The following is a 12345-nucleotide window of genomic DNA, read 5'->3' as shown; positions in this document are numbered from 1 at the left end:
CGCGCGCGGGGGCAGGGAGCGGTGTGGGGCACTGCCATGGGGCGCGCAGGCTGTGAGGGGCGGGAGCCGGGGTGGTTCTGATCAGAGGGCAGTGGGGCTCAGGGCGGGGTGCGAGAAGCGGAGCTGGCAGGCTTGGCATTGGGATGAGAAGCAGGAACTAGAGGGGCTGGGTGCCTGGAGTGTGGCATGAGGGAGAGAAGCGGGATCTGGGCCATTAATAAGGAGGCTTGGTGAGGAGTCGGGGATGCTGCCCACATCTCTTGGGGATAGGCGGTGAGACGAGAAGGCCAGAGATTAAGCTGAGTGACCGTGGAGAGGTACAAGGAGCACTGGGGATCTGAGGGGCAGGAATGGCTCCTACACTGCAGATGGCATAAGGGTCTTAGAATCATAGAATATCAGGGTTGGAAGGGACCTCAGGAGGTCATCTAGTCCAACCCCCTTGGGGAGAAGAGTGCAGAAGTATATGGGATTAGCACTCACCTGGTGGGACTCTGTCAATGGTGCATTGGAGCAGGAAATCTGAGCAGAGAGGAGAGGTAAATGCAATGGATCAGAAAGGTTGGGAGGGTCTTAGGACCAGAGTTTCAGGCAAGATGAATAGCGGAGTCTGGAATGGTCTTTTAACTGAGGAGAGGGTGCCTACCAAAGGGGCATTGGGACAGGAGGCTTGAGTGGAGAGGAGGTATGGGCATTAACTAGGCCAGAGACCCCAATCCTCTGCCTATCCTCTCCAGTATGGAATGAGAGCCTGGGCAGGCATGAAGGAGAGTAGAGAGGGATGGTGGTTGGGAGTGAGGCTATGTCTACACTGCACTTTCGGCATTAAAACTTTTGTAGCTCAGGGGTGTGAAAAGCACCAGTGTGGAGAAAACGCTTTGTCAGAGGGAGAACGTCTCCTGCCTGCCGACCACACTACCACCCCTCGTTGGTGATGGTTTTATCCTGTCCTCCGGAGAGCTCTCTCCTGGCGACAAAGAGCGGCTACACTGTGTACCTTACAACAGCGCGCCATTGTAAGGTGCGCAGTGTAGACATATCCTGAGTGAACATGGATAGCCTGAAGGGAGTTAATGGTTGGGCTGGAAGGATTGCATCCACTAGAACAAGGTGTAGTGTAGCAAGCTGTATGATTCAGCAAAGCAACTTTTCAGTTAAATCCTTCTGAATTTAGATAGCGCTGCTGGTGTAATGTCTCCAAGTTGTGATGCTTTTTCTGAATTTAGCATTTGTGCATAGCTCCTCTCTGAATGATTTTATTCTGTCCCCTTAAAGAATCCATGCAGCCCCATCACCAAGCATTCGAATAACATGCAGAGGAATCTGTATGCATGCATGTTGGTGGCACACAGCAAGTACCTGAGGAAGGGCGACTGCTAGAATTCAGACGCTCCTGCAAACCCTTCTACTATGATATTAAAGGAAATTGCATATCCCTAGATTTTTTTTTGTAATTCTTTGCATTGTGTTAGCCATGACAAATGGACACACCTTCATATGACATCCTGGGGTGTTGAAACCCTGTGTAAGGCACATGTTGCTTAATCACCTGCTCCACATGGCCACCCATGAGACTGAAAGAGCCTCCTGGTTTAAACATGGTCTTGGTAACGTAAGATGCCTTGCATTTTGAATCAGAACGGCCAGCAGTCCTTGCTACAGACACTGGCATGTTTTCTATCACCGGGAAGGCCAAAAGCTTAAGATGGTGGAGGAGGGGACCCTGAACCCACATCGTAGTGGTGGTTCTCATTAGCTTGTGCTATAGGACAAGCATACAGATTGTGTCTAGTTTTGAATGGTTCTTGAAAACAGTTCTAGCAAACCTGTGCCCTGTGACTCAGTTCTAAATATGACTGACTTTGAAGTGTAAAGAGAGCCTTGAGAATTCTGGATAAAATCAGTATGGGTCCACAGTTCTGAGTGGAGCACTGAGGTTCTGGAAACACTGATAAGCAGGCATCCCTACTACTGGCAGTTTGCATCTCAGTGGCCTTTATCCTCCCTACAAAATACACTAGTTTGCTTAGAAAAGAGTTTTTCTGGACTAACAGTAACGTTCTGTGCTGATGTGAGAAATGCAGGTTTGGTTTCCTGGTCCACTCTTTTCCTAGACTGGCTGAGAATGGGAATTCTGAGGAGACAAAATGTTTCCCTTCTGAGGGGAAGGAGATGTTTATTGACAAACCCCACAATCCTTCTTTAGATACATAGAGGTGTGCATAGTCTCATGTGAGGAGGGGCTACACCTGGAAGGGGGAAACATCTGAAAATGGTTAGATGGGTCTCCAGCAGTTCAGAGACCACACCCTTGATGAAAAGTGAGGGGGGAGGGGGCTTTAACATTCAGAGCGTCTGCTCTGCGGGTAGATTTGCCTGGTGACTGTGCAGGATACTGATCACTTTGGATTTTTAGACCGAGATAAGGGTGGGGAAACCTTATTCCTCTATCTTCTTCAGACAGGGAAGGAGATGGCACAAGCTAGAGAAACATCCCCGCTGGGGGAGACAAAGGAGGGGGAATGGAGGTGTCTCTAAACCTTAAAAAACATTTCATAGTCAACTTTAGAGAGATCTGTTGCTGCTGCAAAGGGCCGTTTCTCTATTTCCACCCCCCCAGACACACACCCATTCCCCTGTGTGTTGCTCAGTGGAGGAGGGGCCCTGTTCTGTGGATCCCAGCAGAATACAGGCCATGAAATCTCAAATTGTGAACAAACACTTTTGGGCAAAGGGGCTTTGCAGAAAATGGAAAGGGCTCCATTAACTGACTTGACCTGTCTGCCCCCTGGGTAGCTCCTCACTAGAGCAAAGCTGGGTCTGGGAAGAAGAACAGAGAGGTAGTGAGCAAATGCTCCTGTCCCACACAGTGGAAAACTGCATCCCATTTTGTGGGATTTGGGGCCCTGTGTCTTTGGAAAAGGTGCAGTCCTGCTCCCAACACCAGCCCAGCCAGTATGTTCCGTTATGCAGCTGCCATGGTTTAGTATTTAATTTATTTACCTTGCTGCTTTCGCACTGATGGAGCGTGCTTGTCGCCTGGTCTCTTTCTCTCCCCTTCCGTGTGTAAACTAATGCAGAGAAGCCTGCCTCCTCTCGTCTCTGCCTAAACATGATGGACACTTTTATGATCCAATGACAGTGCATAGAATAGGCAGGACCAAGGGGGAGGGAGAATTAACCCTGTTTGTACCTAAGAGACTCTCAGAGAGAATGTGGAGGATAATTATTGATGAGGATATGGTTACAGAGTGCAGGGGCTGTGCTGAATCCCATTAGCAGGACACTTGGCAAAATTTGTCAGGGCTTTGCACTCACACTTTAGTTTAATTGTGTTAAATGTTCTTTGAAACATTAGGGTTAACTCAGACCCCACTGCAAAAGTACAGCGTCTAAAAAATATGGAAGCAGAAATCCGCAAACTCAGTTTCTAGTATCTGAAGGCCGTGCACTTTGCAAGTTTCCCTAGATTCGGTGCCTTAGTCTCCATTGTTTCTGAAACAGATTGGAAGTCTTAGACATTTTGTAATGTCTATGTCTTTATTGAATTAACTGTAAATGACCGGTTCAGTATACATTGTCAGTCAGTGTTCAGGTGCTCTATTGAAAACATGCAACTATATTGGAGGTTTGAGAACTGAAGGTGGGACGCCTGGGGCTTTGGCTGCTGAGGTGGCATGGTGTGCAGTTTTTAATCCCACAAACACACCTGTACTTTTAGCAGGCATCTAGCTGTGAAATACTGGAACAGTGCTAACTCTCTACGTTCTCAAGAAATCCCAAGCTCAGCACCCTATTGAGATGAACAAGCCTCTCACACTTTTTGCTAAGCTATTGTTTCAGGCTGTCTAAAGACTCAGGCAGGTAATACTCCATTGGTTCATGTTTGGACGATATTCTTGTGACTGTAAAGCCTAGAAATTCTCCGTAATGAAAGCAATGATCCTGCTGCTTGGTTCTGAAGCAAGGGGTAGATCTGTGGCAAATTCCACTGGCTCCCAACATATGGGACACTGCATAACAGTACTGTTATCTTTCCTCCTTAATAACTATAACTATATAAGCTGAGAAAGATGTGATATAATAGTTGGAGCATAGGATGACTAAGAGCTATGAATTCATAAATCCTAATCCCAGTTCTGCCATTAAATCCCAGTGTGGCTGTGCGCAAATCACTTCACTGTGCAGGGCCTCAGTTTCAGTGTCTGTAAAATGGAATCTTTATTTGCCACTGGAGCTGGTGTGAGATTTAACTGATATTAGTATAACATTGTTTATCACTATATTTTATAAATGCACATGAGATCAGAGCTCTGTACCCTCTTTATATCAGAAGCTGTCTGCAGTACGTCAGTAGCTCCCAGTCTCCCCTTCCTGAAACTCCAAGGTCTCTGTAGTGTGACACACAGGCATGCACTCATGATCCCCTGAATCCTCTGCTCTGTAACCACAAGGGCTCTGCAGCATCTGACTCAGTTGTTTACTAAACCACTGAAGACTGTCTGATCCCTGTCCAGGCTTCCCCAGAGAGAGCCTCAGAGTCCTGTCCTGACAGCATTCTGATTCAGTCCGAAGGTTTCTGAATCTGTTCTTTGCTGCTGGATGCTGGTTCTGATCCATAAGAGAAATGGAAAGCTGGCTAGCTGGGTGAGTGTTCTGTGTATAGCTTCTCTCTAGAACAGTACACACAGTGACTCACCCCTCCTCTGTGTCTTCTCTCCATTCACGTAGAAGTTATTGCCTCACGTATGCTTGCTCTCTGTGTGATTCACATCATCGGGGTATCCTTCCCCCCTTCTCTGTTACAGATGAATGACAAGTGTCAGTCTGCCTCTCAGTGTGTGTGAGGATTGTTAGAGCAGGAGGAGGACTTGTGAATGATGGAAGGGAAGATATTCTCTGCATTCCACACTGCAGTGTCTTGGGAATCCATGCTGTGTCTCCAAGGGACAGAGGCACAGAGCTTAGGGTTTAAGCATTTGCCGTTCCCTCATCTGTCAGACCTGATGTCCTCCTTGGTGGACGTGTCATGTGGCCAGCTTTGTAGGCATGGTTAACTGACTTGACCGTCTTGCAGGTGTCTCACGTATGGCATGTGGAGGTGTGACGATAGGGATTGGGTAAGTAAGTGTGCGCTTCTCACCGGATGAGAACAGTTGTCAAATTGAAATGCTCTGCAGGGGCCAGGAATAGCGTGGCTATTCCGTTTCTCACAGCAGCAGCCAGGGCAGTCTGTCTGGCCTCTGACATAAGGGTAGGCTGTTGGCTATGGATTACTCATTCATGGTGACCAGCCACACTGCAGCTTCAAGGAGCCAGCCTTTTAAATCTTAAAGGAAACTTACAGGCAGAAGCAGGAAAAAGGGTACCAAGAGTTGAAAATAGCTTGTGGATAAACAGAAAGTTTGGGTAAGTGACAGAACAATTTCATTGGAAATGATCTAGCTGGATTTTAGTATGGCTGGACAGGGTGTATTCCTAGCATAATCTTCTGTGCTTAATTGAGACTATTGATGATTAATAGTCAGATAAAATTGAGAATTCCTTCCTGCTTAAACTGCACTCCTCTGTCCCCTCCTTAGGAGGGGAAAAGTTGTTGCAGGCTTGCTTGGGGAGATGGTCATATAGTCTCAGGTTACTGTACATGCTGCTTCATGTGTGAATGGAAGCTAAAGAACTGTGGTGCTTCCTACTGGATAATTTATGTCCTTGCCAATGTTTCCTTTTGTAGTAAAATGAGTTTTAACATCCAAGGCTGTGTATGAACTACAAACAAGTGCATCCATGGCTGCTGGTATCTAACACTGTCCTCTGTAAAGTGCTTTGGGAGCACTGGAGTGTGAAAAGTGCTACTAAAACCAAATTCTGATCTCCTCTGCTGTGCTCTTTTCTTCTCACACAGCAGTGCTGCCCCACCTCATCCCACTAGTAAGGGTTGTCTTGGCTGAGTGGGTGGGGAAGAGGAGAGCCCCAAAGAAAAATAGTGGGTAGTGCTGTATCTGCCAAACTGAAACCATCAAACTTGTGATCCTGGGCTGAATAAGCAGAGTGCTTCAAGCTCTCATGAGGATGCTATAAGTCAGATAGGAGCCATCTGGGGGTCAACTGCAAGGGTGTTGACAGAAGCAGGGCCGGATTTCCAATTAGGCACAGTAGGCACGTGCCTAAGGGCACAGGCATTCTGGAGGCAACTTACCTCTCTAAAACTGTGTGCAAGACAAAGGTCAGCTGTAGGCGGGGGGCGCTGAAGATGCTGTGCCGAGGAGCACGTAAGGTGTAAATCCGGCCCTGGACAGAAGTGGTGTCGGATAACCTTATAAAAACACTAGCACTAGGGTTCTTTGTATCCTTCCAATAAAAACACTTGTTTTAAATATAAATGGGAAACACAACCTTATAGAAACACTTGTTCCTTTACCAGGGGCATAATAATACTTAGTACATATTTATCTATCACTCAGCAATGTGCCATGTGGCTTACAGAATAAAAGTAACATAGTCCCTGCTCCAAAAAGCTTGCAGTCTAGCTTTAGACATGAGGCTGCAAATGCAGTTAACAAGGAATAGGGAAAGAAAATGTTTATAGATCACACATTTATATAGAGCCTTGCAGACACCCCTATAAGGTATGTGCACTGGGCACCATTAAAAATTGAATGCAGCACTGTGTACCTTTTTACTTAGGGGGGTTCTGTTTTTTTGCAGTCTGTGTACAGGAAATGCCACATACTGTAGTATATTTAACCACTTGTAGGTGGTAAATGGATAGTCATAAACAGCACCAACTGTGTAAGTATTTTTATCCCCACCTTACAGATGGGGAAATTGAGTCAGAAGTTAAGTAACTTGCTCAAGGCCTAAGAGTGCATAATTGTCTGTCAGGATTACAACCAAATTCATGGTACTAAGTCTTGCTCAGACCACACCACATGATGATCCATGGCATAAAATAAATTTATCATGGGATATTCAGTCACTTGAGTGATCTTATCTTGGTGGTTTTAACAGTACTATATTAAACTCTGGAGTAGGAGTCTGTTCTCAAATAGCAGTGGACCTTGACTCCAATGTCTGTGCGTGAACCAGTATTTGAGAATTGATGCTTATGCAACAACCAAATTCCTGCATGGGGTCTTCTTCCAGATGCTGATTTTGCTCAGTATTTACAGCTAATTTAGTGACCACCACCTGTGTATTGAGTTCTCCCCACCCCCAGCCCTTCATCTTAATCCCACTAGTGACTCTGGTGTTCTGCCTGTCTTTGTGCCTGGACCCCTATAATGGGAGCTGATCCTAAAAGACTTCAGAGGACATGCTGGTTTCTTCTAGAATATACCAATTTATAAGCCAAGCTGCCATTTATTTAATGAACAGGAGGCATCCTGTGTTAATACTGACCCCCAACTATGAAGGATGGCATGTTAGAGCTCCTACATCTCTAATTTCTATAACACTTGTAACAACCTGGGCCCTTGTTAAATTGTTGTGTGCCTGGTCTGGTACCAAACATGGAGGAGTCTAGGACCTTCCTCTGAGCAGTGTGGAATGTAAATAGACATCCCTTCAGCAGACATCAGAGCACAAAGCAACAGGTGACCAGAAGGGGGGTTCATCACACAGAGTCGCAGGAAGCTTTTAAAAATAAGCAGAGTTACTTTGGGTGGCAGATTACCCCCGACAGTAACCCCCGAGGGAGTCTCCACCCTCAGCACTTGCTTTCCACAATATTCCACATTTCTTCCCCTCTCTGAGCAGCCAGCGGAGTGTTCAGTTTTTCCATCGACTGGTGTAGAAAGTGCTTTGAAGACTCACTGGGTGAGGATCAAAAGCCTTTTTGTGTAATCGGTGGGTGTGACCGAGTCATGTTCTCTCCCTCCCACCCCCCCTTCCTTTCTTGACTTCCCTTTTCCGTTTTCACTGGGCCAGGTGCCGACAGCAGGACTGTGGTGTGCCCCTTTCCCTGCAGGGATGGGGGGGGATGGGGGGGATGCGGAGGGAAGGAAGGAAGGGTTTCTGGGTCTATGGGAATCTGAGCTCTAGCTCTCCAACTCTGTAAACAGCTGGTGACTCACTACATAGCTATGGCACCAACTGACTGCCAGGCCTGAGGCTCTGTGTGTGTATGTGTGTGCACACGAAGGGAGGGGGGTGCAGTGTGTTTCCTTTATACACGGGCGACTTGCTGCTCCTTGTACTCATTGGGACCGTTTGGCCAGGGCTAGGAGCCCTTTCTTCTTCCTGTCTGTGCTTATGATGTGTGTTTGTGCCTCTGACTTGAGCAGGAGCATGCTCCTAGACGTAGTTAGTGAATACCAAGTGTGACTGGGAAGTGAGGGAGAGGAGAACTGCAAAGGGGGAGAAGTGATGTCTGGACAGATGTCTGTGTGTGTCTCAGGCTTCTTAGTTGTGCTGCAAGTTTTGTATTTCACATAGAAGAGAGGTCAGACTCCAGCTCCACACCCATCCCTTTTCCCCCTCAGTAAGTGGTGAGGTGCCCTCCCAGGTGGGTTTGTGCTACTCAGACTGTGATGAATAATGACCATTTGTCCATGGCATTTTAGTGGGCTTAGCTGAGTCTGCTCCTGCTGCCGGGGAGGAGGTGAGGGTAGCTGGCACTGCTGTGAGGATGGGGTGTAATACGACACAATGCACCACCCTGTGTGGTGCCGCACAAAAGACACTGCGTACCAGTCGCTTTAAGTGGCCCATTCATCATGAAGCATCTCTCGCTGGTCTGGCTCGTGTACTGCGTGATAGGAAGCAGTCGGGTGGGGGCGAGACATGCAGATGGAGAGATGGAAAGCTACTATCTCTGTCTCAGGCTGACAAAGAGATGAGGTGCATTATTGAGGACATTCTGCAATCCAGGGAAATGCCTTTACTTTGTGATTCTGTTCTTTGTCTTTCCTCTACCTCAATTGTGTGCATGTCACATGATGAAGTATCTTGACTGGTACAATTAAAGTAAAAGCAGCCTGAACTGAGCCAGCCTCCTTTACCCACACAACTCCCTGTCACCCCCTGCATCCCACTTTCATATGCCCTTGGACCTCCCACCTCCAGGGTTGTTTGCAGATATGAATGAGTTTGTTTACTCTCTGACGACCTCATGATGTCTTTGCACAGACATGACCTGAAGTCATTATTGCTTTTGGGCTTCTCTGTTTCCATGGTTACTGGCTCAGGGTTGGCTACTTTCCCAAGGTCACCATGGCAACTATCAGAAGGGAATCATGCTTGGGATGCTTTGGCTGTATTTTTCATGAATGATTAGAATGTGTGACACGATGCAGACGTGGAAATGGGATGGGGAGGGGGGCAGAACTCCCGCCAGACAGTCTGTGTGTTCTGTCACCCAGCACCACTGCAGCCTTTGAAATCCACTACAGCCGCTCCTTGGGAGGGACAGACTCTGTGTCAGAGCTGGAGCCCTCGCACCCTCCCCAGCTTGTGTAGCCAAGATGCTGGGGAAAGTATAGGCAGATGCTGTGATGTCACAGCTGCAGTGCCCTCTTCTGTGGTAGGTACATCACGAACAATCACTCTGGCAATGTCATCTCTCCAACTTGGTGGGTGTGAAGGTTCTGGAACAAGGTCCCCCTGGACGGATTCTCTAAAGTGCTGATTGAAGGGGAGAAGTTAGCAGCGAAGGTGAGAGTGAAGGGCAGCTTCCCAGCAGAGGACATTCTTTATGTCAATGGATACTCCTCTAGGAATATCAGACAGGTGACTTCTCGCAGCCTTAGGGTGAGACGTGAAGCAACAGTCCTGATCTACCGGGAGGCACAGAAACTCGCCCTGTGTCTTAATAATCGGTTTTGCCTGCTTTTTCAAAAGTGATATATTTACGGTGTCTGTGGCTAAGGGTTAGTAATGGAATACCTTTCTTCCCCAGGCTGCTGGTTCAAAGCCAGTCCAGGTCAGTAATGACCAAAATGGGAGGGGAGCGGCGGCAGCATTACTGTCTGGTGGCTTTTCCGTGTCTTTTGTGAAATGAGTTGATAGTCTTAGTCCAGTCCCTACCGGCTGGATCTGTATATCTCAAAATCCTCCACAGGGCAGATGAAAAACTGACTGGCTCATGGAGACTGAACTCCCCTCTAGCCCTTAGAGGTGAAATAGCACATTGCCACAGTAGTATATGGTAGCCAGCACAATTGCTAATTGAGGATGGAATCCAGTATTGATCCACTTCCTCGCACTTTTTCTCAGCAAAAATAATATCAAGAATTTAAAACAAGCCCCATTTAACTTCAAAAAATCCAAACAAGCTATATTTACATGTGGCACTTGCTGGCAATACAAAGACCCTCCCATATGTGGCTAAAGGAAGACACTCCTCTCTGAATCCTTTTGGTGGTCCTAAAGGTTGATGGTTTTTGTTAGTGAGTGGTTACATAGCCCCAAAACGTCGCATGGTGCTGTAGAGAATGGGTCACTATGTCTTGAATGTTGGGTCTGTTTCCTTCCCCATTCCCTTTGAAAATCTTGTTGTGTTGTTTTTTCCAGTTGCAATTTCTGACCAGTTCTGTCCAGGAGACTGTGCCCAGGTTATGACGACTAATCCCAAACCGAACAAGGCATTAAAGGTAAGGCTGTGGTGGGAGCCTGACTGATCTGATTCTGGGTAAATGGGATGGGTCAAGGAGCCGCACCAGTAGTGCCAAAAGCCATTTATTCTCTGAGGGGTTCTGTTTGCAAATTAGTGTGTCAGAATGCTTCTCTGGTATCCGCTGGGAAGCACTTGTGAAGAAAGGATAGAGGGGCACTGATGACATAATGGGGGGGAAGAGCAGAGTCTCTGGGATTGTGCATAGATTAGAGTATCCCTGTTGGTATTAAGGAGACACTTCTAAACAGGTGGGGGTTGAGGTGTATTGACAGATATGCGGGTGTGAGAGATTGCTGCTACTAAGGGCATATGCACTTAGATAAGGAAGACACAGATTTGCAGATGTCTTACCTATAGATCTGTGTAGGCAGTGAACTCTTCATAGACACCCTTGCCTCATGGCTTTGATGGCACATTTTGCTGATGAGCCTGTTAGAAATCCCTTCTAGTGTCTTGGGTCTCTCCTCCAGGTGTCCTGCATTCTCTGTAGATGTTCTTTTTACCCCTTCAAAGTTCTGCAAATAACTGTGGCTAGAGACCAAACAAATAACCTCTTAAAGGTTGAGAGAGGGAGAGTTCCTCTGTCTGCCCCATCTAACCTCCCTGTACTGTGGCCCAATAAATGGGCCTGCAGCCTTACCACTTCAGGATGTGGTCTTATGAGCTAAGTAGTGTTGGGTTTGGACAGTACATGGGTGAGAGACCTTCAGAAAAGAAATGCACAAGATGCAGGACGTGGTGGTGTTTCTTTTGGATCAGTACTGAACCAATGCCTCAGCGTAATCCCACAAGGCACTGTGCTGCTGGAGATGAGATGAAAAGCTATGGTCCTGACCCCTTGCGATAAAGATCCCATGGCATGTTTCAGCTCAAACAATTTTACTCCAGTCTCCTTAAAATTCTCCTTGTAGTATCCTGAAGATACTATGCCGAAATATCTGCCATGCACCACCCAGAGGTGGCTGCATTTCTGTGGCATGCATAGCCTGTAAAGTGCTTTGGAATCGTTCTGTCGGAGAGGCGCTATATGAATATAGTTACATTACTGCAGGGTAGCATAGTTGCTTTCTTGCTTTAGCCAGGATGGCTACTCAGTACCTGTTCACGTTGTTGTTGTTGACTGTTATCTCTCTGACATTGATACTTGTAGGTAAAGGAGGAGTCAGGAGAGAACGCCCCAGTGCTGAGTGACGATGAACTCGTGTCAATGTCCGTCCGGGAGCTGAACCAGCACCTGAGAGGTCTCACGAAAGAAGAGGTCATCCGCCTGAAGCAGCGGAGGCGCACGCTCAAGAACCGGGGCTATGCTGCCAGCTGCCGCATCAAGCGTGTGACACAGAAGGAGGAGCTGGAGAGGCAGCGGGTTGAGCTGCAGCAAGAGGTGGAGAAGCTGGCCCGAGAAAACAGCAGCATGAAGCTAGAGCTGGACGCCCTGCGCTCCAAGTACGAGGCATTGCAGACCTTTGCTCGTACCGTTGCACGGGGGCCTATTACCCCAACCAAAGTCGCCACCACTAGTGTCATCACCATTGTGAAATCAGCTGAAATCTCATCCAGTTCTGTGCCATTTTCAGCAGCATCCTAGTGCCCTAGATGGGGGAACTACAGCCTTTCGGAGGGATGGGGAAAGGGCTCTTATGCACCGTTCCAGAGTCCTTGGTCACTTCAAGAATTGGCATTTTAACAATTCCTTCTCTTTCAAAAGTGCAAAAAAAAAAAAAAAAAATCTACAA

The 12345-nt window shown here is 47.3% G+C and overlaps 1 protein-coding gene across 2 annotated transcripts in view; it reads left to right on the top strand.

Annotated features, from left to right (window-relative positions):
- Window positions 1–12345, top strand: part of MAFK (MAF bZIP transcription factor K) — a 12825-nt gene extending 480 nt beyond the window's left edge. The window contains exons 2-3 of one of the 2 annotated variants that reach the window (XM_065411733.1): window positions 10510–10589; window positions 11763–12344. In XM_065411733.1, the coding sequence (XP_065267805.1) occupies window positions 10554–10589; window positions 11763–12197 (471 nt within the window). In that variant the 5' untranslated portion in view covers window positions 10510–10553 and the 3' untranslated portion in view covers window positions 12198–12344. Of the gene's footprint in view, window positions 1–10430; window positions 10590–11762 lie in introns of those variants that run through there. The other variant, XM_065411731.1, reaches the window with a different exon arrangement.

Source organism: Emys orbicularis, chromosome 10 (assembly GCF_028017835.1).
Source record: "Emys orbicularis isolate rEmyOrb1 chromosome 10, rEmyOrb1.hap1, whole genome shotgun sequence".
Classification (NCBI taxonomy): domain Eukaryota; kingdom Metazoa; phylum Chordata; order Testudines; family Emydidae; genus Emys; species Emys orbicularis.
Note: the sequence above shows the minus strand (reverse complement) of the source record. Positions and strands in the feature narration are given on the sequence as shown.